At 39.4% G+C, this 25,268-nt stretch overlaps 1 protein-coding gene across 2 annotated transcripts in view; it reads left to right on the top strand.

Annotated features, from left to right (window-relative positions):
- Nucleotides 1–25,268, top strand: part of TMEM241 (transmembrane protein 241) — a 54,831-nt gene that overhangs the window by 7,820 nt on the left and 21,743 nt on the right. Inside the window, exons 4-13 of one of the 2 annotated variants that reach the window (XM_064703487.1) lie at nucleotides 1,992–2,073; nucleotides 5,272–5,349; nucleotides 6,725–6,750; nucleotides 8,435–8,486; nucleotides 9,217–9,265; nucleotides 11,250–11,295; nucleotides 12,245–12,280; nucleotides 18,460–18,494; nucleotides 19,725–19,794; nucleotides 22,417–22,510. In XM_064703487.1, coding sequence (XP_064559557.1) covers nucleotides 1,992–2,073; nucleotides 5,272–5,349; nucleotides 6,725–6,750; nucleotides 8,435–8,486; nucleotides 9,217–9,265; nucleotides 11,250–11,295; nucleotides 12,245–12,280; nucleotides 18,460–18,494; nucleotides 19,725–19,794; nucleotides 22,417–22,510 — 568 coding nt within the window. The remainder of the gene's footprint in view (nucleotides 1–1,991; nucleotides 2,074–5,271; nucleotides 5,350–6,724; nucleotides 6,751–8,434; nucleotides 8,487–9,216; nucleotides 9,266–11,249; nucleotides 11,296–12,244; nucleotides 12,281–18,459; nucleotides 18,495–19,724; nucleotides 19,795–22,416; nucleotides 22,511–25,268) is intronic. The other variant, XM_064703488.1, reaches the window with a different exon arrangement.

Raw genomic sequence — 25,268 nt, 5'->3', positions numbered from 1 at the left:
GCCCAGCTTCTGCCTAATCCTTGTAGGCACATAAGTCGGATGTGTTCTGATTGGCATCTCTTGCAGTGCTGCATTTCACCCATATCTAAGCAGCAGCTCAGAGCCTTTCTGTAAGTGTTGTTTGGGGGAACCTACCCATTGCCTATCATGGGATTTGGATTTAGCCCTACAACAACCACAAACTCATAATTTCTCTTCCTACTTTTCATGTACATCAGTGTATTGCCAACAGGAGAAGCTGCTAATTGGTTTACATATAAGACAGATTGTTGATGCTGACACGTTACATCAAACATCCGTGCATTCTTTTTCAGTCCTGAAATTCCCACTTGGCAGCATAAATTCTACCCTTACTTACATCATGGAAAAAGCATCTGAAGTCCTTTTCCATTGCACTTCACAGAATTGCATTGGAGATGAAGACATATTTGGGATTCCTACAATTTAGTGGTGGGGAACATGAAAGAGTGGTATTTTTATGTTCTAAATGAAAATTTGGTTTTTATTGTGTGTTCCTTTTATCTTCCCAGAGCCACTTTCTTTTCTGCCCTCCCCCTTTCTTCAATTTGTTGCTGTTCCAATAGTGCAGGGGTATTTTTGTTGGTGTCTGATGTGAATTCGTTGGTAATGAGGTAGGACAGTATTAGATCTTGGACTTGATGAGATTCCAGTTGAAGTCAATAACCTCAAAAGGAACAGTGTTTTTATAAAAATTTATGGAGACCAGTCAAGAAAACCCAGGGCAAATATTTATGCCAGTTAAAGGTTTTAAACATTATTTTTCTGACCCTGGGTTTTTGTTGTCTTGGAAAATTATATGTATAATAACAGAGGAAATGTGGTATTTATGGTTTTTCCCTTGTCTGTGATTACATGAATCTTTGTGCATGTTTTATCTTTATTCATACTGTTCTGATTTCATTGTTTAGTGGTCTGTTTTCTTGTGTTCCATGAAATGTGCTGGTGTACCAGTATCTACAATTACATTTAAGTCTTGCATGTTAATTGGAAGTGTAATGCAAACTAAGGAGTTTGGTTTTGTTGTGAGAACAAGCACTTTGGTTTTGTTTTGAGAACTAGCCCTGCCCATTAACATTTTCTCCACTTTAATTCCAAGGTTGGGAAGAGTGAATGGGGCAGCCATGTCTTCAGTCCTGGGAAGCCCTTGATTCAGGCCTTTACCTCACAGCTACTGCTTTCTTCCCTTGCCAAAAATCTTACATTATTCTCTTTGAAATTTACCACCTACCTGTCCCCTTTTTTTCCCTTAAGTAACAAGATCAAAAATAAGAGAAATGCAAGTTCTGAAGCCCCTCTCAGAACTGAAACCTGACCCTACTGCAGTAACCATGGTTAAAAAAAATTATTCAGATCAATCTGATGACTTCATTCCTCCATTAGTTGTCAAACTGCCTCTAGGAGTTTGGCTTAGTCAAAGGAATATGATTAGGAAATCTCAAGAGATAGACTTCCACAGAGACAACCTGATCTTTAGGAAGAATCTCTTTGTAAATCTGGCTGAGAGATGAATGTGTGGGTGGCCCAGTGTATTTGTAGGTAGTGAAAATGTGTGCTGTCTGTGCAAGTGTGCCATTTTATGCCTTCATTTGTCGGGTTTCGTTCCTTTCACGGAACATCAAGGAAATTAGTTGAAATGTCTTTCCTTTAATACCAATAGCAGTCATTTCTAAGAGAGGAAAAAACCCCAAAAAACAGCGTGATTTTGGAGGTAGAGGAGCCAGGGAAAGAGTAAAACAAAGAAAATATATCTGTAGTTAGTTCCTCTCTTGGATTAGACAAAATGAATCATTTCTAATTTGGACTCCTTAGTAAATGGGAAGAATACTGAGCAATCAGATACTGACTTTAACGTACACATGTTTGAAATTAATGGACATATATATGTATTATTACATTCATTGCAAGCAACGGTTGCTTTCTGTTTGTAAACAGAATGTGGTGAAATAATGGGATTTTAATTGCTTTCACAGGTCTGAAATCCTGTCATGGCTTCCTGCATCAGTACTTTTTGTGGGCATTATTTATGCTGGCTCCAGGGCACTATCTAGATTGGTAAGAAACAAACCAGTAGAAGTCAGTTCTTTATTACCTCTGCTTTGTAAACAAAGACCATTCCCTTCATACATGGTGTTTAATGCTGTTCCTGGGTTGAGGGAGAAGGAGGGAGGAGGACTTTAAATAATAGATCCATTGTTAGCGAAACTAATGCAGTGGTCCAATCCTACTAAGCATCAAAAAGCATCTCTGTGACAGTCTGAAGAACTCAGCATCTCTACAGAGCACTTCGTGTTTTACTGAACAGATCCTCAGTGGTCTGAATTGTACAGGTAGGGAAGAAGCTGAAGAAATCAGTAGCTGTAACTTTGCAAAAGGAGGAATGGGTTTGTGGGATCTGTGGGAAATCCTTCCAGGAAACTGATGAGGACTGTTTCAATGAGAAGGTTTTGATTCTTTGCAGGATTTGAAAAAATAAATAGAAAGTTGGAAAGAGATTATGGGAAGGGTTAGATTACCCCATTTTAGGATTCATTTGCATCACAGTAATTTACCAAATGTTTACAGAATGTCAAATCTCCGTTCATGAAACTTGAATGCTTTATGCTGAAGTTATATAGTCTTCCCTAATAAAGTAAAATAAATTGGTGGCATTTTTTTTTTTAAAAATAACAATATTTTGCTGCTGTTGTGCAGTCTGCAAGCTCAGATTCTGCACTAGTTCCCTTCTGCATTCTGTCAATGTATCTTAATGTAGCTCCAGAGCCAGCTTGCCCCTGTCACCTCCTTAGCCCTAAGCAGAATCAAAAGGGACTTTTTTTACCAGATTCTGATTGCAGCGATCCCTTGAAAATCCCAGTAGAGAGATAGAGCAGAAAAGAACAGGAGGTCTCTGTCCTCGTAAGCAAGGTTGGGGGCCTTATCTTGGACACAAATAATCTTGGGAAGGCATGTGTTTAGAAGCCTCATGCTCCCAGATCAGTTCTCTCTCAGTATGATTGCATTTACTTCCTCTTGCTTCCTTGTCAAAGGAAGTTCCACTTGCCTTCTTTAGTGTAAAGTAAGCAAAGTCCCATAAGGAAAGCCCTGTCTGGAAGCACCAATAAAGCCTGGGCAGCAGCCTCTTTTCTCCTTGCTCACCTGGATGGTGGTGAAGATAAGAATCACATCCTCTCTGTTATTTCTTACTTCCTGGTCATCCTGCAAGTTACTGTATTTGCCTCCTGTTTCTGCTCTGGTCATTCATTAGTGAACTGCACTGGAGTGGCAGAAGGGCTGTGAAGGGTTTTGATTTGTATCCCAAACCTTAAGGAGCATCTCACATTTCTTAAAGGCTTTTGTTGTGCATGAATGGGGATTTAGAGATCTAATTCTGTGGCCATTTTACTAGGCAAGACAAAATGAAAAGCAGTCTTAGGCCATAATTATTATTGCAGTGGGGCTAAATTCAATCCTATGTAGAAGCTTTACTTACAATAACTTTGTCTACGACAATTTTATGACACACTGAAAATGAAAGTGGACTCTCCCAAACTCATAACTGAATTGGCTCATCTCAACAGCATATTTTAATTAAGTGGGTTTATTTCTAAAGCAGAAATTATGTGTACTTTTATTATCAAATCCAAGGGGACCTACTTTCAAACACTCCTGTATACTGGCAAAGCTACAACTTTAATCTCTGTTTGTGCCTCTTCCTAGAGGTGCTGGCAATCTCCCCAGACCAAGGATTCAAGGCTAGAACTGGAGGAGGACTGCTTAGCACTGGACTGTGATGATTAAAAAAAAGCATGAAGAGCCATGAGAGCAGATTTGTTCAGAGTGTATTCACCCTGCCTGCCCAACCAGTAAACCTTTCTTTTCATAAGCATTAAGCCCACTCACAAATTTAAGAAATACTTGCATCAAAGGCAATAGACATATGGAGAAGGTTAAGTGGGCTAGGCAAACTGGAGCCATTGTTGGCTCCAAAACACATTTGGAAGAGCCAAAAGCAGAAGGGAGGAAAGAAAAACCCAAGAAATTGGCTTTCACAAAGGAGAGAATGTAAATTCTGCTGTCAACTTTCCTTGTTTATGGGTATTTATTGTATTTCCTATTACTGTGTCAAGCTCAGAGTACTTTTATGTTTAATACTTCTGGGTTTATGTTCTCAGTTATCCAGCAACAGGGTTGAGAAGTGGTTTTCAGCGCCAGTGAAGCTGGGTCCAACAACTTAATGCCAGTTTTGTTTGTGTGATTTCCATTCTTATTTTGGTGCAACTGTTGAGACTATGGACCCACCCCAGTTGTCATTATGACTTAAAATGTTTAATCAGCAAGGCTTGTCTGGCTTCTTTTCTCTAACATGTAAAGAAAAGAAAAGTACAAAAAATATGCAAAGTCATATTTGAGAGATATTTGCTGCTTATATCACCTGGTACTTAAAAGTTTGGACATTACTGAGAAATTAATCCGTTCTCTGCTACTGTGATTTAAATACCATATATGAGTGGGGAAATACTGCTTCCTAAAATGGCTTAGTCTTTAGATTATCTTAATCAGAGTAGAGAATTGCTTCTGCTTCAGCTGTCTGAGAGTCCATGGAACTGATTAGGAGGAAGTATTATGAACCACTAATTCTGGTTGGGTTTGCCTGGGGCAATGGGTGTTTGATTCATTATTGTTATCATTGGGGTTTGTTTCTTAATGATTTCATGTTGGGATGGTGTCCAGATACCTCAGTGGGTATAATTTCAACATCATTGTGTACGAACTATTGCATTTCTATCCTAATTTTGGGCAGCTCTTCCTAGCAGTAACTGAAAGCAATCACCTAAAATTGTCTTGCCCACAAATCTGTTGCTAGGAGTTGCACTGTATTCTTAGTACCAGCAGACAGAGATGGGACAACAAATGAGAATTGTTTGCTGTGGAGGCTGAAGCTCCTGGATCAGAGAGGGAGGACTAGAGACTGAAACCTGGAGCAACTCTCCCTGGGGTAGCTGGGTACAAACAAACTGACTGAGCACTCAGCAGTGGGAGACACAGCAAGCAGGTCTGCAGGGGGGTCTGCATTTAAAGATGCCTGTGCCCATGTGCTAGTGATTGGAACGGGTTAAGTCTCTTCTAGGTGATGTGCGTGGGTTTACAGCTTCAAAAACAAAACCCCAAACCACAGACATGTGGGGCAGCTGTTTCTAGGAGGAGTGCCCCTTCCTATGTGTGTGACTGCTCTGGGTTGATTTGAGCATTTTTGTTCTCTCCCCATGGCAGCCAATCCCGGTGTTCCTCACTGTGCACAACGCGGCAGAAGTCATAACCTGTGGGTTCCAGAAGTTTGTGCAGAAAGAGGTAATTGATCCATTAGTCAAGGTAGCTCCTGTGATAGAACTGCCCTAGAACAAGATACCTAATTTCTCTTAATACAGACATTAGTGCCATGTACTTTTGTGGACTCACTGTGATAGCAATTCATTACTGAGACCCTGAGAGAGCTTTTTGCTGGTGACAAGTATATATACTGATGTTTCCTTTCCCCTTATTTGATGAAATACTGCAAATACATATCACAAGTCTGATCTGCATTTTTAAGACTGGCTTGGCCCTGCTTATCTTTTGCTTTTGAAAATTAATATTCCCTCTCTCTTATGCCCCACATAAAAATCTCATTGTTTGAGCTGAGAGGAATGAGGACTATGCCCTTAGATCTAATCAGTATAATAGATCTTGTGTATTGTATAATTACAGATAGGTCACATCTCCACATAAAATGCAGGAGGAACAGCGCATTTTTGAATTTGTTTTGAATGCTTGAGATTTTGCCCCTATGAAAGTCAGGAGAATAACTCTTTGTACCCTTTTGTAAGAACTGGGTTGTTTTTTTTTCTTACAAACTGCATTCAGGAGCCTTCTTTTTAGGCTTTTTTGAAATGTTTTTCTAACTGACTACAGAGTTGTTGTGTGAACTAACACTGGGAAATCATTCATCACAAAGTTGTTTCTACAGTGGCCTCTGGCTTGCTGTGAAAGGCATCTTCCATTCATTATAACTGTTTTCTGTATAGAAGACAGATAAATGGGTGTTTACTTCATCTAACAAACAGAAGAGATCACTGAGGTTATGCCCAAGGGACATAGCAGCGTGTACCATGGCATGTCCCTGTGTCATTGTCCTCTGATTAGTGTCCCTGTCAAAGTGTTTCATATTTTCCTTCTATGTCACAAGCTTATGACTCCCCTCTTTAAAAACAAAAGCACAGACAAGGATAATGCAAACACAGGCCTAACAGAAAGCTCCTCAGGAATAATTTCATACCAAAATATTGGGAAAATGTCATGAGTTTAAATCAAGATTGCTTTGTATGAGGTAGTACCTAATTAGGAAAACTCAATATTTGAATACGTATGTTACACAGTTTTGGTACAATTCAAGTGAAGTTTGAGGAGCAGGTATAAAGTTCATGTCTGGTTTTAAGTTTATTTGCTCGTAAGTAATCTGAAAATATAAATCAAGGTGAAGTAGGCTGATCTGTAATCCTGATTCTTCTTTATCAAATTAAATTTGCTAAGCAGTGCTCAAATTTTGAATGCTGCTCATTGCAGTTTTAATGCGTATGGTGCAGTAAGATCAGCTGTCATCACTTTCCAGTTTTTGGAAGGAGAAAACACTATTTTACCATTTTTATCATTAAATTTTAATGTTTTAATCATACTTTCTTTTTTACAGCAGACCTCTCATCTGAAAGTCTGTAGGTAAGCTTTTAAAACTACTCAGATTCAGATTCAGACTTGTTTTGGCTCCAGCTCCTGTATTTGCTTCAGATAATGACACACCAAAACAATGAAGAATGTAAGGCACATTCCTGTGGGCAGTGAGCCTAAGTTGCAACACAGGAGTAATTAAATATTTTAATTTTTTTTTAGCAATTGCTTGAATAGTTTGATATGTTTTTTCTCCTTACAAAAATGAAATGAATGATAAAACAACCCGTAACAATGCTTTTGGAAAGGCTTGGAAGGTTTGAACTTCCAGTGGGTAATCGTAAACAGTAAGAGAAAGATAATTAGTGTGTTAGAAGATAGCTAAAAATTCCTTGCCTTAGAAATGAAAGTAAATGAGATCCATTTCAGCTAGAATCATTCATGTTGGTGGAGGTCAGTCTCTTCTGCCATATCTCAAATGAAGGGACAAGAGGAAGTGGCCTTTAATTTCACCAGGGGAGGTGCAGATTAGATATTAGAAAAAAAAATCACTACAAGAGTGGTTTGGCATTGGAATAAATTGCCCAGGGAGATGGTAGAGCCACCATCTCTGGAAGAGTTCAAGATGTGGCACTTGGGGATATGGCTTAGGGTGATTATGGTGGCACTGGGTTGACAGCTGGACAGATGATCTTGAAGGTCTCTTCCAACCTTGATGATTCTGTAATTCTGTGATATTAAACTGCACAATTGCCAACCCTTGGTGGCCCTGGTTATTTAGGCTTCGAAAAGGAGATGGAAAGAGCCAAACAGAAATCAACCAGTCATGTATTAAAATTTTGATTCTATGCCCCCACATCCTCTTGAAGAATGGATATTTGCTTTCTTCCACATCCTGTAATCTTTTAGCTGTACTTTAGAATGGATAATGTTGGGTTATTATTTAGTGTACTTAGAGGCATTATCTTCCTAATTTCTTCCTGTTTTTTCCATTATCTGACAATGTGGCCTTGTCTTCACCACTGGAGTATTGTCAAGGATACCATTTTAAAAATAATCTTTATTCTGTCTTTTCACATGCCCTTAGAGAGTAGGAAAATAAGCTGCAAAACCAAGTGTATGTTAATATTAATAGTGACAGTCCACAGAAATTCCACAGTGTATTCCCTGTAGCTTAAAGAAATACTGACTCAGCCACAGGTTAAGAATTTATTTAGATTAAGTTGGTGGACTAGGAGAGTACTTGTGCTATCCTTTAGACATTTCCAGTATATACCAGTCAATTCTACCTTGCTCTGTGCTCTGGAGTAACAATGTCACTTGTAATGGAGTCACATCTGCTGGAGTTGCTGTAACAGGTAATTAATCTCAATGAAAGAACTTTTTGGTAGCCATTCAGCCAGATATTGGCTGATTTTGGCTTTTTGAAAAATCCTAGGGAAGCCAGATGGCTAGTGAAGAAAAATATTCTCTACCAAAAAAACTTGCTTATTATCACTTCTGAGGTGTTTTTTGCTGCTTCTCTTCCCATAAAACTTTGTGTACAAGTTATGAAGAATGCATTATGTAAAAATTTTGGTGACAGAAATTATTTCTTAAACAGGGAATAAGAAAATTAAAGAAGTGAAGTGTCAGTGTAAAATTGAGTGGAATTGCCTCTACTTTGCTGGGAGTAGAAATCCAGGTTGAAAACTTTTGGTTTTGTTTTGCTTTGTTTTCTTTCCCTTCTCCACAGTGTGCTGTTCCTCCTGGCAGCAGCAGTGTGCCTTCCTTTGTGTGACACACAGGTGAGCTCTGCTTTGTAAAGCAGCTTGAGCTAGGCCTTGATGCATGACTTCTTGTTAGCATATGAGGGATGCAGCTTTTACTGGTAAGCTAGAGTAGGATTCCTGCAAGGGAATTGTGAATGTTTCCTGTTGCTGTGTTATAGTCTTGCTGGGTTTGCTGTGTTTGCATCATGGTAAAACCTCTGAGCAGTGTGGACATACTGCTCAGGTGGTGGCTGGGGAAACCATAGTTTTATTTCTCAGTAGTGCTTACAGCAAATCACTTAGGTTTGAGCTAGTTTGCTTTCAGGAATTTTCTGAATTACTTTTTTTTATTCACTGTATACTCTTTCTGTGGCTGCCTGAGAAGGAAAGGACGTGCCTCCAGAGAGCTCCATTCAGGAAAGATCTAATCATTGGAAATTCTCTTTTGGAGACTTAGGAAAGCTGCTTCCTTACTTAGATACCTCAGTTAATATCTGAAGTCAGATGAGTCTGGAAACTGGTGTACACATCTGAAATAGAATTATCCCTGCTGAGACGAGCTGAGAGTCTGCATAATTGGCATATGCCAGGTTTCTGTGTGTGACAGGAAGAATTTCAGTCTATCTAGTCTTCTTTAGTCATCTTCCCTTTCTTTGTAGCACAGCTCCCACTTGCTGTCCTTGCTTTACAATGCTAACTGCAGGGAAAATGCATATGAATGTTTACATGTTCATGCTTTTATTTATGTAGATGTTCTTTATTGCAGTTTGATCCAAACGGATATTTATGGGCTCTAATTCACTTGATCTGTCTTGGTAAGTAATTTTCTTCTAGAAAAAGAATTAAGAGGAGAAAATGTGTTGGAGAAACCAGCTTTATTATGTACTTATGATATTTCAGACTCTATATGTAAGAAACACTTGGAAAGAGTGGAGATCAGTAAATATAAGAAAGTGCATTCTTTTTATAGCTTTTTTTTCTGTTGAAAACAACAACAGAACACACTGCATATTGCAGTCTGTTAACAGTGGATGAGAAAATGCACATACAATTTTAATCAGCACTAAGCTTTTCTGGTTGTTTTTTGATGGTTGCCTGCTGAGAGAGACTTCTTTTTGAGGGGAGAAGAAACATGAAAAAAAACAAGCAATAATTTGTACTTGGAGCTTTGTTGCACACACAGATTTTATTTTAAAACTGTCAAAAATATACTAAAATCTCATGGACTGTGGTCCCAGAGGAAGGATGTTGAAATATTGGAGTTTTTTAGGCAATCATATGCATTTTTAAAAAAATTTAACAATAAGTTGCATAACCTATCAGGTTTTCTTTTGTCTTTTTTTTCAGACCAATGTTTATTTGGATAAATCGTAGCTGTTCCCTGAAAAGCTAGAAACAGTCAGACTAGAAAATCTGAAGAAAACAAGAGCAGTAATATTTAATAGGAGATTTTTGTGTTTTGGAGTATTTTGGTGGATAATAAGGGACTTGTATTTGATTCTTATCTGTCCTATATACTGAGTGAGTGACTCATTCATATGTTAAGTCTTGTCTGCAGATGAGGGATGATTCCTTCTTTATTTCTTCTATTCATACTGTAAAATTTTCAGGGCAGAGGTAATATGTTTATATGTATTCCTGTCTAGGAAGGTCTAGAGATCCCCATCTGACATGTTGTTAACATACAAATAAGGAATAGTTTTGGTGGTTTTTTGAGAAATATCATTTGCTCATTTATATAAAAGTAAAAGCTATGGATTTTCCACTTCAAATACTTTTTTGCTGTGATGAATGATGTTCTTGCTTTCTCAAAGCCAAGGAGTCTCATTTGTAAAGCAATGCTTGGTCATGGAGGTGGAAAATTGCTTAGAGAATCTTCAGAACGCTTCATTTATGTGTTTGAAATGTGTAGGAAGTGCCAACAGAATGTTTATGCTCAAAATATAGCTGCCTTCCATTTCTCTTGGTTTTGAGACTTGTTGATGTCACTCTTGGGAGTTATTTGTGTAATTAGATTTCCTATCTGCTGGAATGAAGGTGCTACGAGAGAGGGCAAAGAGATGAACTAACTTACTGCATAGTAAATCAAGAGAGAGCATTACAGAAAGGATGAGTGTTCTACCCTTCAACTTGTGTACTGGAGGCAGAATTGAGGATATCTATTTCATAGTCTTCTACTGGATTGACTTTTCATATTCTGGTTTTCTCTGTGAATCAAAGCCTGGAAGAAAGGATATAAAAAAACAGAGCCTGAAGCTGTGTCATTTCTTCCATGAGTGCTCAAATCTTTACCCAGGACAGAAATGGAAGCTAACAAGAGGTAGATGGGTGGGTCAAGAATGTGAAGAACCTGGAGACAGTAGAGCTGAGAGAACTTTAAATAGTAAAGATGGCTCAGACCTGACAGCTCTATGTACATGATCATATATATCTTAGAACTTACCTCCAAAATGGTGTGGGCTGAAGAACCCATTCTGTGACACTTTTCTGTATGTATTTACACACAAAGCCATGCACAAACACACAATCTTTCCTTTGTTGTTGCTGTGAGCTAGAAGATGTCCTCAGAAGGACTAGCAGAACCACGAAGCATGACTGTGCTCAGAGCTGATAACACTTTGAAAACCATTAATTTGAAGCAATAGGTTCATTTTACTCATGGTGTAGGAATCCTTTGTGCTGTGTTGCTAAACTGTAATTCAGAGGGGTTCCATGTCTGCCAGTACCATGGCCAAACAAGCTGTTGTTTGTCAGAATGATTGCACGATGTGGCAATTACACATGTCATTTCAATTACAGGGGCTTACAAAGTATTTCACAAGTTGTGGAAACCTGGATCTTTAAGGTAATGTGTTTTCCTCTTCTTTCATAAAGAGAGATGACTGTGATGTAGGGAGCTCTGCATGATCAGCAGGAGCTGGGCCACTCCTGGTTAATCATTAATGACTTCTCTTGCAAGATGAGCCTTATTTATTGTTGGTAGCAACAGCATGTGGTTATTGATAGTTATACTGCTAACTGGAACACTGAATTAGTTTTAAACACTGCATTATCCAAGGGTGATGACTCAGCCCTGGAAAAAGAACCCCTAATTACTGGCACAGGTGTTAAGAGGAAATATTAGTCTGTGTTCATGTGGAAAGCTACATGATTTGAATCTGTCAGTATCTGCCTTTGTGACAGTCTCAAAAGTGTTTGGCAGCTGGTGGCATACCACAGGATGGGAATGACTGAGTATCTTAAACACCTTGGAACCTTGCACTAATCCCATGTGCATGTTAGAGCGGCAGCCACACAATAGTAGTCTTGGAATCAGGTGGCATTGCATGTTCACAGTGTCTGTAATCTGCAGTTTTCTTTATGGATGGAGATGAGTATGTTGACACTGCATATGATGTATAATATGCATGCATGGATAAGCTTTTTTATTTCAAAACCATTTTCCATCTCTGGTTAAAGGATCTAAATTTTAATCAGTCTTACTTTATCTTCATTTTAAATGAAACTCCTATTGATAGTAACAAGAGAAATAATGTGTGGATCTTGTGTAAATTAATATGTTGGTTAATTGATAATTAATTGATTGGTGTTGATATAATTATTTCTATGTTATCTTAATAATGTATATAATTATAATATAATGTTAGTATTACCTAATATTAACCTTATTATATAAATTAATATAATGTAATATTACAGCATTACTGTATATTACTGCTTAATATACTGATCTGTTATACCAAATGAAGTGCATTGCTAAAAAACCACCTTTTTTTCTTTGCCTCCTCTCCCAGTGATCTGGACCAACAGTACATCAACTATGTATTCAGGTAAAATGAATAAGTCTTTGATACACCAGAGCTGGTTTTATGTGGTATATGTTTTCATTTTCAACCTTGGCTTGTTGAAGAAACTCAGAGCTACCACTACTTAAATGCATTTATTTAGCAGGACATTCACTGAAAGAACAGTGCTAAGCTGAATGGCTTAGCAGCTGAATTTTTTTGGCTCCAGTTGTAGATGGACATGCCAATATACACCTGAGGAGGTAACGAAGTGTTAATTATGAATTTTTAAATCACCACGTGCACAAGCGATCTATCACTTCCAGAAATAATATTTACAGAGTAACTCCCTGGCAATACCCCACTTCAGAAAATAAAACTTGTACAAAATGGCCAGAAGAGGAGGTAGTGATTACAAAAGTACTGTGTGCAAAGAACACGAGCAGTAACTGATTGTTCAGAGTGCCATTAGTGGGATTGAGTAATTCTGACTTTCAGTTGTTTTTCTGATTTGGAGATAGAAGAGTGGCTTGTTATTTTGTAGCTGGTGAAAGAGTCTGAGTCACTGACCAGATTCCCCTGCTTTTTTAAATCCAGTGCTTTCTCCAAAGTGCCACAAACCAGGACATTCAGTGTACATGGCTTCTGGTAGGTTTTTGTGAGGCTTTATTTCAAGTAAGGCATCTAGAGACTTGATTCAATTTTCTTCCATCCAAAATCACATCTAATATATGTTGTCCTCTTTTCTTGGGTTCACACCTAAGGTCATTTGGGAATACAAAGTATGAATAATAAATTCAAAGAAATTCCTTCTATGGTCAGAAGGAGTGAAAGAGGGAGCTGAAGTTGGGAATAAGCATAACAAAAGTGAAGTTGTGCCAGTCTGTTTGATTAGATGGATATATGCTCTTGTCTGGCCACATGAAAGATCCTTGATAAAAGTACATCAGGGACACCAATGTATGACAGTTGCTTTCCTTCTATTCCCATTTGTCTTGTGAGCATAGTCAATATGATAACACTGTGTCTCTTTCTGTCTTAGTTCAATCAAATCTCCTGTTTCTGAAAATAAGTAATGCAGGCCTCTGCTTTTGCCTTTATGATTCACCAGGCCCTCATTAATGGACAATATCTGGATATCAGTTTGCTTGAAGTAGGCTCTTGTTTAAGTCAGGTGTTGTTTTCCATCTACTATGAAATGCAAAGCAAATCAATTTTGCACAAAGAGGGTAGGTGTGTTTATTGAAACTTTGGAAGAATTAGTCATGGAATTTGCAAATATGCTGCCACATGCAGAAATAACCTATGAAATCTGGAATGAGATGTAGCTATCTCTCTGTGTTGAAGGGAAATCATGAACCAAGCAGTAAAATCAATTGATTTTCATTTGGCAACTGCCTGACTATCTCTCAGTTGTCATTTTAGCTGAAAATTGCATCTAGGCCTGAACCTTTAAATTCAATTTTGATCAAAAGTCTTAATTTTTCAGCTTTGATTGAAAAGTCAAGGCTGGGCTGTTTCTCTGTTAGTTCATGATCTTGGCCCTTTGAAGTCTGTGAACTTGTGTCCAGCAGAGAGCAGGAGTCCCACATTACATGAAAAGTATGATAATTTATTTGGAAGCTTTTGAAAGGGAGAAACTTCTCATTAAGGAACTGTGAGGTGCAGCAGTGTATGTCTCTAAAACTGTTCTTTTTACAGAAAAGAAACTAACAAACAATCCAACAATGGATTTATGCAAATTGGAAGATGGCTATTTTCAGCATCTGTTTAAGAGCAAAAATTTGTTATCAAAGCTTCCAAAGTTTTTCCCCAAGAAGAGGCTTAAAGGTCAGCGTAGCTCACAAGATGATGGTGCAAAGCAACTTGCTGGAAAGCAGGTGGCTTCAGGGAGGTGGCAAACTGGATGCTTATTTTTTTTGTTTGGGTCTGTGTATATCTGTATGTCTGTGTGTCTGTATGGGTATACATTTCTGTGTGTTAGAGAAGTCCACAATCCACAGCATTTGGATCTCATCCTGCTTAGGGAAAACAAGCAGTACCATGGACAACGGGATAAGTGACATCTGAATTCTTTTAGAGTTTTATTTTGTCAAAATAGCTAATGATGTTTGAAAGGGTGTAAAGTTTGGCAGAAATTCTCTCCTGGTCTGCAACCTCTATGACATGTCTCCTCCAGTGTCTAATGGGGCTGGAATCCTGCTGCAGGAGGCACTGGCAGAGTTTGCCTCTGTGCGAGACCCGTGCACATGTGGTTATCTCAGAGACCACTGCCACTTCCCAAGTCTGGATTAAGCTGTTCAGCATGTTTGAGAGCTGTGTGGAGCTGTGTACACCCAGCTTTACTGCACAAACTTGATTTTTGTAGAAAACAATCCAAAATACTTTTAAATATCACTGACTAAAGGAATGGTCTCTGAATGAGCACTAACTCCTCACAGGCAGCTCTGGGTCAGAGTTACTGTAGACATGGATTATCTCTGTCAGAGAGTGCCCAGCAGTAAATTTTGTGATTTAGAAGGTGTTAAGGCATATGCTGCTTCTTCTTCTCAGGTCTTCTCAAGGACTGTTCTGGTCATGACAGGATCACAGTTCCACCTCCAGGACAGGACAGTTTAATGTGTACTGGAGCTCTTGTCTATACAAGAATGATTGTATGATTCTATGATTTATTAAAGAACTTGCTAGTGTGGTATCAGTGCAACTTTCTCCTCCTAAAATTATTATCAATAGGTTTTTAAAACTCTTTATTTCTAACCTAGATCAGACATGTAGCTGTGTGGGCACAGCCAGATAGTGTTTAGAATCATCCAATCTTTTAGGTTGGAGAAGACCCTTAAGGTTATTAAGTGCATTAACCAAGCACTACCAAGACCACCACTGAACCTTGTCCCTAAGCCCCACGTCTCTAAAATACCTCTAAGGATGGTGACTCAGACACTGCCCTGGGCAGCCTATTCCAAGCCTTTTAGTGAAGAAATTTTTCCTAATACATAGGAAGTGTTCATTATGTTCAAAACGTTCATGTTATTATGTTCAAAGTATTTCTCAGTTCAGTATGAAAGCACAATTGTACCTTACTGAGTGTAGAGACTGCCTGCATTACTTTGTGGCAGATTAAAAGATCTGCCACAAATTACTGGATGTTAGAATATACCAATATGTTAGAGCAAAAAGAAATAAATATATATATATATTTATATATATATAAAAGAGAAGGCTCTTTTGGATGCTTCCTGAAGTGTAACTGAAATGAGCAGTCTCCTAACATATGCTGTCCTTACACACCATGCACTATTTCTTGTTCTGAAATCTGGAACAGTTTGGAAGAAAAGAACACACTAAGTAAATGTATATGAATGGGAACTTTCCAGAATCAAACAGATCTGAAGAAATATTTGCTGATGTTGAAAGTCTGGCAGTCTTCTCACTTCATCACTTCCAACATGATTATTCAATGGCTTTTGAAGAGGGAGCCAGGCCAGGAACAAGTGTAGGAGGGGAAGCAGAGCTGTGCTATGCAGAGAAGGGAGGGGTAATGTTGCTTCTCAGTGCCCAGCCCCATCCAGCTCATCTCTTTCCCTTGTGTTTGAGCATCTGGGGCAGGGAGGAAGAGAAGAGGGTCAATGTACTTTCAAGATCCGCCTCTAATCCTCCAATCCTCTTGATCCTCCCCCTTTTTTTCAACTGCAGTGTTGTATTTCTCTGTACTCTGACTTCTGCATTAGTGTTCTACTTCATAGTGTTTTTTTTTTTCTCATAATCTTACATTTTCTTTTATTCCTTTCTCTTCCCCCACTTTTTATCGAAGGGGAAGCCAGATTTGTCCCCCTTAGCTGGTGAGGGGTAGCATGAGAGGAGGAGCAGTAATGCCTGCCTGTCATGTTGAGGGAGACATAAATGTCTCAGAAGCAAGTTGTAGCTCCTCTTGGGCTTTCTCCTATGCTGAGGCAGGTAGTGGTACTTTACTTCTTGTGAAGAACCTGCAAGAAGGTTTCAGTGCATCCCAATACCATCTCTGTCTGAAATTTGTTCATAAAGGCATGCCTAGGTAGCCTGGCAGCCATTGGTGTGGAGAGAACAGATACAGGAGAATTTCAAATGGTGAATAAATGGCAAAGTTATGAAGTAAAGGCTCTACTCTATGCAGCAAAACTACATCTGGCTTCTGGAAGAGCTGCTAATCTGCCACTTTTGTGAATTAAAAATGCTGCAGTAGATTTTCTGCAATAGGGGAGAGCAGCTTTGCAGGCATAAATTGTTTTTCTTGCTGACAAAACCTTTTTTTCAGAAAGGAAACCACGAGTGACCCAGCCCTCAGTATTTAGTACAGAGGGAAAAAGAGAGGAACAGAAAAATCCAGCCCATGGAATTTGTTTTTGCTGCAGCCTCATATCCATCCAGGCTGTCCTGCTAGAAACCTCTGAATCCCTAATCTGGTTTTACAGCATCATCATGTCTTTTTTACAGATGCTTCATTCAGAGCAGGGCTGCAGAGCAGCTGTAATGCCATCTAATCCATTTGCCTTAACCTGCCCTGCACTTCACAATGAAGGTTTTGTTTTCTCCTGTTGTTTTGTTTGGACCAAAACCTGGGATGTCCGTTAGGGTTATCAATTCCTCTTGGTTGCAGAAGGAAGTTTCTCTCTGACTATTTCCCAGTCTCAGTGGGTTTTTGTTTAAAATGTAATAATTCAAAAAGTAAGTGGAGAAAAATGGTTTAGCCCTACTTCTCATCACTGTTGATACAGTGTCACTTTTCCTGTCAGTCTCCTATTTTCTCTGTTATTCAGTCAAAGCAGTAGACCTTTGCTTCCTTTTCTCTCTTTACCAGGAAACTGAGGAACTGGGCCTGTTTATTGTGAATTACTCTTGGCATCCCTTTACAGGGAGAGCATCCATGTGTGGGGAGGAGGGGTAGGGCAAATTACTTATTGTAAGTGATCTGCTTTGCCTTGTTTGATGCCTTTGTGGCAATAACATCTTTTAAAACATGTATAAATATTGAGAATGCAGACATACTGTACCATCTGATGCCTTTCAAAGACTTATAAAGTGTGAAGCCTATAATACCTGCCTGTCTGTCCCTCATAAACCCTTTTCTCCTTCAGCCTATTGTGTTCCTCAGCTGATTTCAGTGACAAGCTTCCCCCCAGGGCTTCCTTGGCCATGGGATTTCCATGCTGTCTGCAGTTCCTTTTGCTGCAGGTGATTCTGTGACTGATGCTGGGGTCCTCCAAAGCTTGCCAAGGGCAGGTCACCAAGCATGGAAGCTCAGTCCTGTACAGAGCTGGGACCAGCTGTGAGGTAACAGGTTTGGAAATGGTAGCTGTGTTAACACTGGAAAAGAGAGTTGGCCTGGAATGCTTGAGCATTCATAACATTAATGAATGTCTTTTTACCTCTGTAAGTGCAGTGCTTGCTGCTCACCAAGAAGCAAACTCTTGAGATACTATTTTCTTCTTCTCCCACTGTCATGGATGTATGTTGTTGGTAACTGGAAGAAGCTGTAGCTCTACAGACATGCATGCTTATCCCATCTCACAGCACCCCAGAATGTTTTTGTAGCTCTCTAACCTTAGAAGCGATTTGGAGTGAAAAATGAAAAAAATAAAAAGGCTCTGTACAACCTATACTGCAAATGCAAAAGGGTGAGGTCTTTGTAAGACCTCAGAAAACCTAAGTGATAATACTTCAGATAAAGAACTGGTCACAACAGGTTTTCTTGTTCACTTGTATCTGGAAAGTGTGAATAATTTGGGCTGGTGCTTGGTTTTATTTTCATGTGTTTTTAAACTTGTCTACATGCAATATTAAGCGTAGTATGGAGCAACAACCATACATTGCAACTTTGATGGTTTAAAAATGGGACAGCAGGAAAAACTTCTTTGCTGGGAGGGTAGAGTGGCCCTGGGAAAGTTACCCAGAGAGGTGTGGAATCTCTGTGCTGGTAGGTTTTTGAGACATGCCTTTTTTAGACTGTACCAGAGGGCATCACCAAATATTTGTGATAGTCCTGCTTCAGGTCAGAAATTTTATTAGGTGACCCAGACATTCCTTTCCAATTAACTTGTGTTTTCTTTTAATTGGTATTTGTGTCTCAGTTATTCTACTTAACTGGAATAAGTTTCACCATGGAAAAACAAACACAAAGCTGTCAATTTATAGTCTTCAGCCCATGTCATAAATTCTGTAGTATCCAATTATTTTATTTTTTTTTTTAGTGTGGTGCTGTTGGCCTCTGCATCCCATCCAGCAGGTAAAGTGAACTGAGTTCTTTCTTTCTGAAGTTTCCATGTTGCTTTTGCTTTCTATGCATGTTTTTAGAGACCAAACCCTTAGGATTTTAGCCCTGAATATGGCCAATAATATGTTATCATGTAGGAAGAGGAGAGAAAGGTATATAACTTGGTGTAAGTTGCATGATATTTCCCAATACCATTCTTAGCTGTCCCATGCAAACAAGCAGTATGGGGGCTGACAACAAAGAACAGTTTTTGAGGTGATGCATGGTAAAGAACAAGGATTCCCTAAGCCATCATATCCTCTTCAGAGCAGTGTCCCAGCAGTCCATAACTGAGTTTCCTTCTCTGAATTGTCCCCAGTGCTATGCAGAGTTTTTTTTTTTTGCTGCTTTCCTAACAAGTCCCTATTGCTTGGGCCCATAGCAGGATTTGAAGTAGCAGCACGTCAGGTGGTAAAAACGGAGAAATTTTATAGTGGTTAATATTCCTACCTTCTGGTGTGTTCATAATTAGGAGGGTAAAGGTGATCATCTGTTGCTTACATTTGTTCAGCCAGGAAAACAAAGAAGGAAGCATTTAAAGAAACATAAATTCTCCCTTTTCCCTGGTGGTGCAGATTGTGTATATAGGAAACCCCCATCAGGATAGACATACATGTTAAGTGAAACAGTCTTACATTTCAAAAAGTGAAAGATGGAGCTTCATGCAAATCTGCAGAGCCTGAAGGCCAGAGAACTCTGGGAATTGCCACCAAGAGCACCCAAGTCCAGGTTCCTGGAAATGCAAGTACTCAAGAGCTCTACTTAGACCTAGGGGAACTCTTTGAACCTCTCAACATGCTCTGTGTTACAGAGTTCAAATGGCAGAGGGGGAAACAGCCACCATATGTCTGTGTTTCAGTAGGAGCTATTGCATGCTGCACAGTAAAAGAAGTGGGTATGATACATGTCTGTCCACTGGCAACTTTTGCTTTAACAGGACCTTCTGAACACTGGAAAAGAATAAATACTCTTAGGTATCCCTTTTCCCTTTTTCAACCAAAGGCAAGAACTGGCTAGAAGCAAGGTCAGAGAGAAATCATTAAACATGCCAGAAATGTGGAAAGCATCATAAATGAAAAGCCAGCCAGCTGTAAAGGCTCAAAGGAATGTTAAACTAGTAATGTTCATGTAATTGCTGTTGCATTGCTTGTAACAGTGGGTAATTTTTTTCCCACCTACTGAGTGTATTGCTTTGTCCCTCAGGTGATCTCTTCAGTGCCTTGGATTTTCCATTCCTGTACTTCTACAGGTTTCATAGCAGCTGCTGTGCCAGGTAACCTCTCTATAATAGGTCATGTAAATGTTTTCAAAATAAGAGGTTCAATTGACTTCCAGCCTATATTCTCAGTTAAAAATTTTGTAGCATGCAAAGCCTTACTTATACTGGTTTCTGCTGCCATAAGCCAGTAGAATTGCAAAGAATAAATCTTTGCATGTCTGTGGATATGCATTTAATGGCCTGAGATTCAAATGTGCTGAAAGTATGTGTATCCTTGAGTAACTGCATTCTGACTGGGAGAGTTCACAGTCACCAGTAAAATAATGTTTACCCAATGTAGCAGAGCTTTGATACATAGCATCTCTCAAATGCTTCTGGAGTCAGATTAACCCAAACTTGCTGTTTGCAGCAATTACTGAGTATTAGTCTTCACCAGTATATGGGATGTACATGGATTTATTTGCCTGTACATCTTGTGATTTGGCAGAATGCTGTTTTGGATAAAAAGGAAAAGCTTTAACAAGCATTCCATTATTTTCAGTAGCAAAAGTTCACTGCATATTGGCATAATTCTCGCAGGACAACATAAATATGCTTCCCATAAATCTTAATTATTTTTTAATTCCTGTCTTTCCCCCCCCTAGTCTTTTACCAAATTAAAGTATTTTTTAAGACGGAGAAAAAGATATTTTCATTCGAACTAATGGCAAAAATTTTTTTTGAAAGGCCTTTTCTGACTTGTATCTGGATTTTCTATTGAAAGGGTATATTGGGAATGACTGTTAAATAATTTCTAATGTATATAGGTTTTTGTTATGTTTTTCCAAGTGTGGTCTATCCACACTACAAGTAACTCACAATTAGGTATTCTGTAAGTAGGTGAAATCTATTTTTCTTGAAGGTGAGGCCTAAATGCAGGTTCTAATGGATATCATTCTAGCCCAGATATTATTTTATTCACTTTATTTACCTCTGTGGTAGCTTCCCACTTCTGTTTCCATTGGCCCACCTTCAGTACATGTGTAGTACTGCACTGTGCACTGCAGGAAGGGGAAAGGAATGGTTAGATGGAGAGACAAACATCTCAGTTGCTCTCCTACATTTCATAATTGAGTGTCTTTTTAACTATGTGGGATTTGGAGGAAAACCTATGCAATGTAAGGTAAGGGCAATTCATACTGCCTTTGAAAAATGTCTGAAGCATCAGCAGTAAGGTGGAAAGTGCTCAATTTATTTAATGGAATAAAATGCTGTTAATTGTCGCATCAATATTTTAGGTAATATAATTTGATGTTTCACTTTTTGATCTCTTGAGTTGCACTGAATATCTTCAAATCTTCATGACTGAAAGCCCCTCACAGCAGGGCAGAAGATCTGAAATAAGCTACTGGACTCTTAAAAGTATGGGCAATGCTGGTTCATTGAACTCATTCATTTCTCAGAGTGGAATGCTTTACTTCTCAGCACTCCATCATCTGCAACAAGTTGCTGAGTTTAGGCTTATCTTTTGTCATCAAAGCAGCATCTGCTTCCTTGGCTTCAGACTTGACACACAGCCCAAAGGTCTTGTGTTATGGCTCAATGCAAAAATTCTCAATGCCTTCTGCTCTTGACGAGTTATCTTTCCCTGCTCTTTGGTGCCTGTATGGACATGCAGCTGAGCTGGAACTTGGCCACATGTGTTGCACAGGAGCAGCATTTGGCTAATATACTGGAGCCCAGCACAGATCTTCTGACCTGAGGAGCCACCATTTTCCACCCTTCCTGCTGCTGTAGAGAGGGGACCAACTGCATGGCACCTCTATCCAGAACCTTCTGTAAATACCAAGGCACTTTTTGCTTCACCACCTGTCTGCTGTGTTGATCCTATCTCCTTTCTCACAGCACTTTGTTGTCTCTTATGCCTCAGAGTAATTTTTGCCTTACATATTTTGAAGTCCCTTTCTGTTCCCTGCTTGCTGGTTTACAATGTTCCCCTGGTTCACAATGAGTGGGTTGTATGTATCCAACCTCATGAGCTCCATAAAGTCTGTTGAGATGTGGAACAAAATTTCCTTAAGGGTAGTCTTGGCTACAGGAGAGCTCCAAACTGCTGTCCTATAAGACTTGAGATTCAAAATTCTCTTAATTGTCAGCAGAAAACTTTGGAGTATCCTGTTCCCAGCACTACTGAGCCATCTATTTGTTATACAGTAGAGATGTATTTGACTTCCTAATTGGAATTTTGGCTTCATGAAGTTTAAACAGCTTAAAAGCTTCAGACAGAAACTTTCCAGTGGTTATTTTTTCAGTTCAAGGCTCTGTGGAGGTTGGAGTGAGTTAGTTGCCAAATATGTGTGGTTCCTGCTGAAATTAGCATTGCTGTTATTCAGAGCCATTTCAATGCCTGAAGTTAATATTTCACCTCATGTTTTCAATAATCTCTACTTTTCTGATTATGCAAGTGCATTAGACACCAGCCATAAGAGTGTCAGACTTACTTTATTCAGATTCTAGTCCCTGACTGAACAAAACACTAGGTGTACTGGATATAATGTAAGCCTCTTGTCCACCAGCTTTCCTTCTCCAAATGGGATTAACACTGCAGTTCTTCATTAGGAAAACCAAGATGTCTGTAAGAGGTTGTTTAGTGGAAGTTAAGAGATTTTATTAACAAGCTTTCCCCATCCTTTGCAGTGGACTTTTGGGATTCCTTCTGATGTTGCACACAGTGAAGCTAAAAAGCAGCACAACCTCAGGGCAATATGCAGCCTGGAGTTTCCTTGCAAAGGTAAGAGAAAGAACCTCACAGGAACACAGAGGATCTGTGCGTGTCCCAGGAGAACTGAGGAATTTCTGCATCTCTCTAGTTTCTCTTGCTATTCCTCCTTGATGCTTCCTTGGTCCTGTTTGTGCAACCTGCGTGTAGAGCTGTGGCAACAAATATCAGGTGTGTAATATCCCAGGATCATTATCTGAGATGAAATACTGTGTGTAGACTGAGCCTAATGGAACTGGGATGATTATTGCAGCTAAGGATTTGGACAGTGGCATCCAAGTAATACAAACCTATACTTTCCAAAGTGCTTTGGAGAATACTTCTTCTATGAGAGTGTGCACCAGCCATTTTGCACACAGTTTGCAGTGTGTCTTTCCTGAGCCAACAGTTACAGCTAATTCCCTGAAGTTCAATACCAGAACTCTCACTGTTTTTGTTGCAGGAGAGAGCTGAGGATGTCATTTGCCTTGACATTACCAGGCCTTTTGATGCTATATCCCACAATATTATTATATAAAAATTAGAATACTACAGTCTGGATGGACAGATAATTAGATGGATAAAAAATGATTGGAGGATCAGGTTCAGAAGGTAGAGGTTAATGATTCCTACTCTGACTGGAGTCTTGTGACAAGTGGAATGGCACAGGGATCTGCCCTGGGTCCTTTCCTATTTAACATCTTCATTGAAGAATGAGAAGTAAGAGTGTGCACTTGCATTTCCAAGGGACACCAAACTGGGAGGACCTGTCAATAACACTGGAGGATAGGGTTGCCTTACAGAGGGATCTGGACAGGCTGGAGGAATGGGCCAACAGAAATCCTAGAAAATTCATCAAGGACAGATGTGAAGCCCTGCACATGGGAAGGAAGAGTTGGTGGCAATAATAGAGCCTGAAGGCTGCACAGTTGGGAAGCAACTCTGTGGAAAAGGACCTGGGATTTTGATAGACAGCAAGTAGGACATGATGCAGCAGTGTGCCCTGGCAGCTAAAAAACCCCAAAATATCCTGGGCTATAACAGGATAGACTTATAATAGGATAGACAGCAAATTCATGGTAGTGATCATGACCTTCTCCTCAGCACTTGTTAGTCAACATCTGGAATAGGGAGCCTTGTTTCAGGCACCTCAGTACAGGGAAGATATTGATAAACTGGAATGAGTTTGGCAGAAGGTTGCCAGGAAAGTCAGGGGACTGGATCACTTGCATTTTGGGGAGTGGCTGCTGGATCAGGCCTGTTCAGCCTGGAAGAGGGACATCTTTGGGAGCACCTAAGAAACAGCAGCCACCCAGTAGCTATGGAGAAGTCATCCAGAAGACAGATCCAGGCTATTCACAGTGCTGTGTAAGGTTGTGTTAAGTAAACAGAGAGGTTCAAATTAGGTGTGAGGGAAATTTTTTTCACCCCAAAGACAAGTCAGGCAAGGGCACAGGTTGCCCGGGAAGGCTGTGCTGTTTCCGACTCTGAAGGTTTACGAGACCCAGCTGGATAAAGCCCTAAGTAACCCAGTCTGAGCTCCTAAGGTCCATTCCTTCTGGAATTATCCTGTGATCTGGGGTCTGGCTGTACTTGATTTAAGCTATTAACAACTCAGTTTTTAAATTATTGGTGGTGAATGCAGTCAAAAGAACTTCTCAGACTCCTTTTCCCTGCTTAGATTTTACTTACTTTCGTCACTTTCATCTAGGTCATCTGAAAACCACAACCTTCCCATGTGGTTTGTGATCTCACCTTTCCTACTACAGTGAATGAAGCTGTTACATTATCACCCTCCCCACCCCAAACCCTAGATTTGCATAATATGCTTCTTTAGAAACTGTAATCAAATGAGTCTTTTTTTTTTTTTTTTGTGGGGATAACAAGAGTGGACTGATATGACTTGGTTTGAGTTTTGTAAGCTCTTCCCCACTGTACAAGTCACAGAGAGTTTCTCACTAGTTTGAATTTCTTCCAAACATTCTGAGTGTGCAGATTTTAGTACCTTAGCTTTCTTCTTACTGCTTCATAGCAAAGTCTAAGATCTAAAACTTGCTCTTAAGTCTTTTGTTGTTGTTGTGGCTTTTTGTTTTGTTTTAGTTTGGTTTTTTGTTTAACATTCTGGGTTGGAGATTGGAATAGCTGGCTCTGCTAGTAGGTGTTGTGAATGAGGGTAAATGGTTTTACATGTGGTATTTATGACCTACTGGAAAAAAATGCAAGCAAAAATGTGTTGTGAAATGTATTTTAAGTGGATTTGGGTCCATCCCAGATGAAGTGGATCAGAGCCATAAAGTCTGGATTGGATCAAAGTTTTCCCAGAGTTCAAGGTTTTCTAGATTTGTGGGGGTTTGGCCATCTCTAGACATAAGTGATATGAAGTTTGTTCTAGCCACTGTTGTCAATGAAATTATGTGCCTTCATAGCAACTTAAAGCTTGTCTCTGTGTCACTCGAAGAATTTAATCTGTTCTTTATCCTTTAAAGTTCATGCTTTTTAATGTACACTGTTTAATTATCTTGCTTGGAAGGTTTTTGTAACAGAGCAATTAGTCCTTTTCCTGTTGTAGCTTCTAACCCAGTGCTCAAATTATATGTTTTATCTTGAGTTTGAGGAGGGCAATAATAATGAAGACATGAGATCTGTCTGTAGCACTAATAATTTTATCAGCACTAGCAGTTTCCCTAAGTCTTCCACTAGTGTTTTAAAACTTGCTATGTGACTTATTTTAGGGTTCTACCATACCCATCTAAGGACTCATGAGGAGCATGGAGGAACTGCTGCTCCAAGA

The sequence above is a fragment of the Zonotrichia leucophrys genome, chromosome 2 (genome assembly GCF_028769735.1).
Source record: "Zonotrichia leucophrys gambelii isolate GWCS_2022_RI chromosome 2, RI_Zleu_2.0, whole genome shotgun sequence".
In the NCBI taxonomy this organism is placed as follows: Eukaryota; Metazoa; Chordata; class Aves; order Passeriformes; family Passerellidae; genus Zonotrichia; species Zonotrichia leucophrys.
The sequence above is the reverse complement of the archived record's forward strand: the minus strand, read 5'-3'. Positions and strand labels throughout refer to the sequence as shown.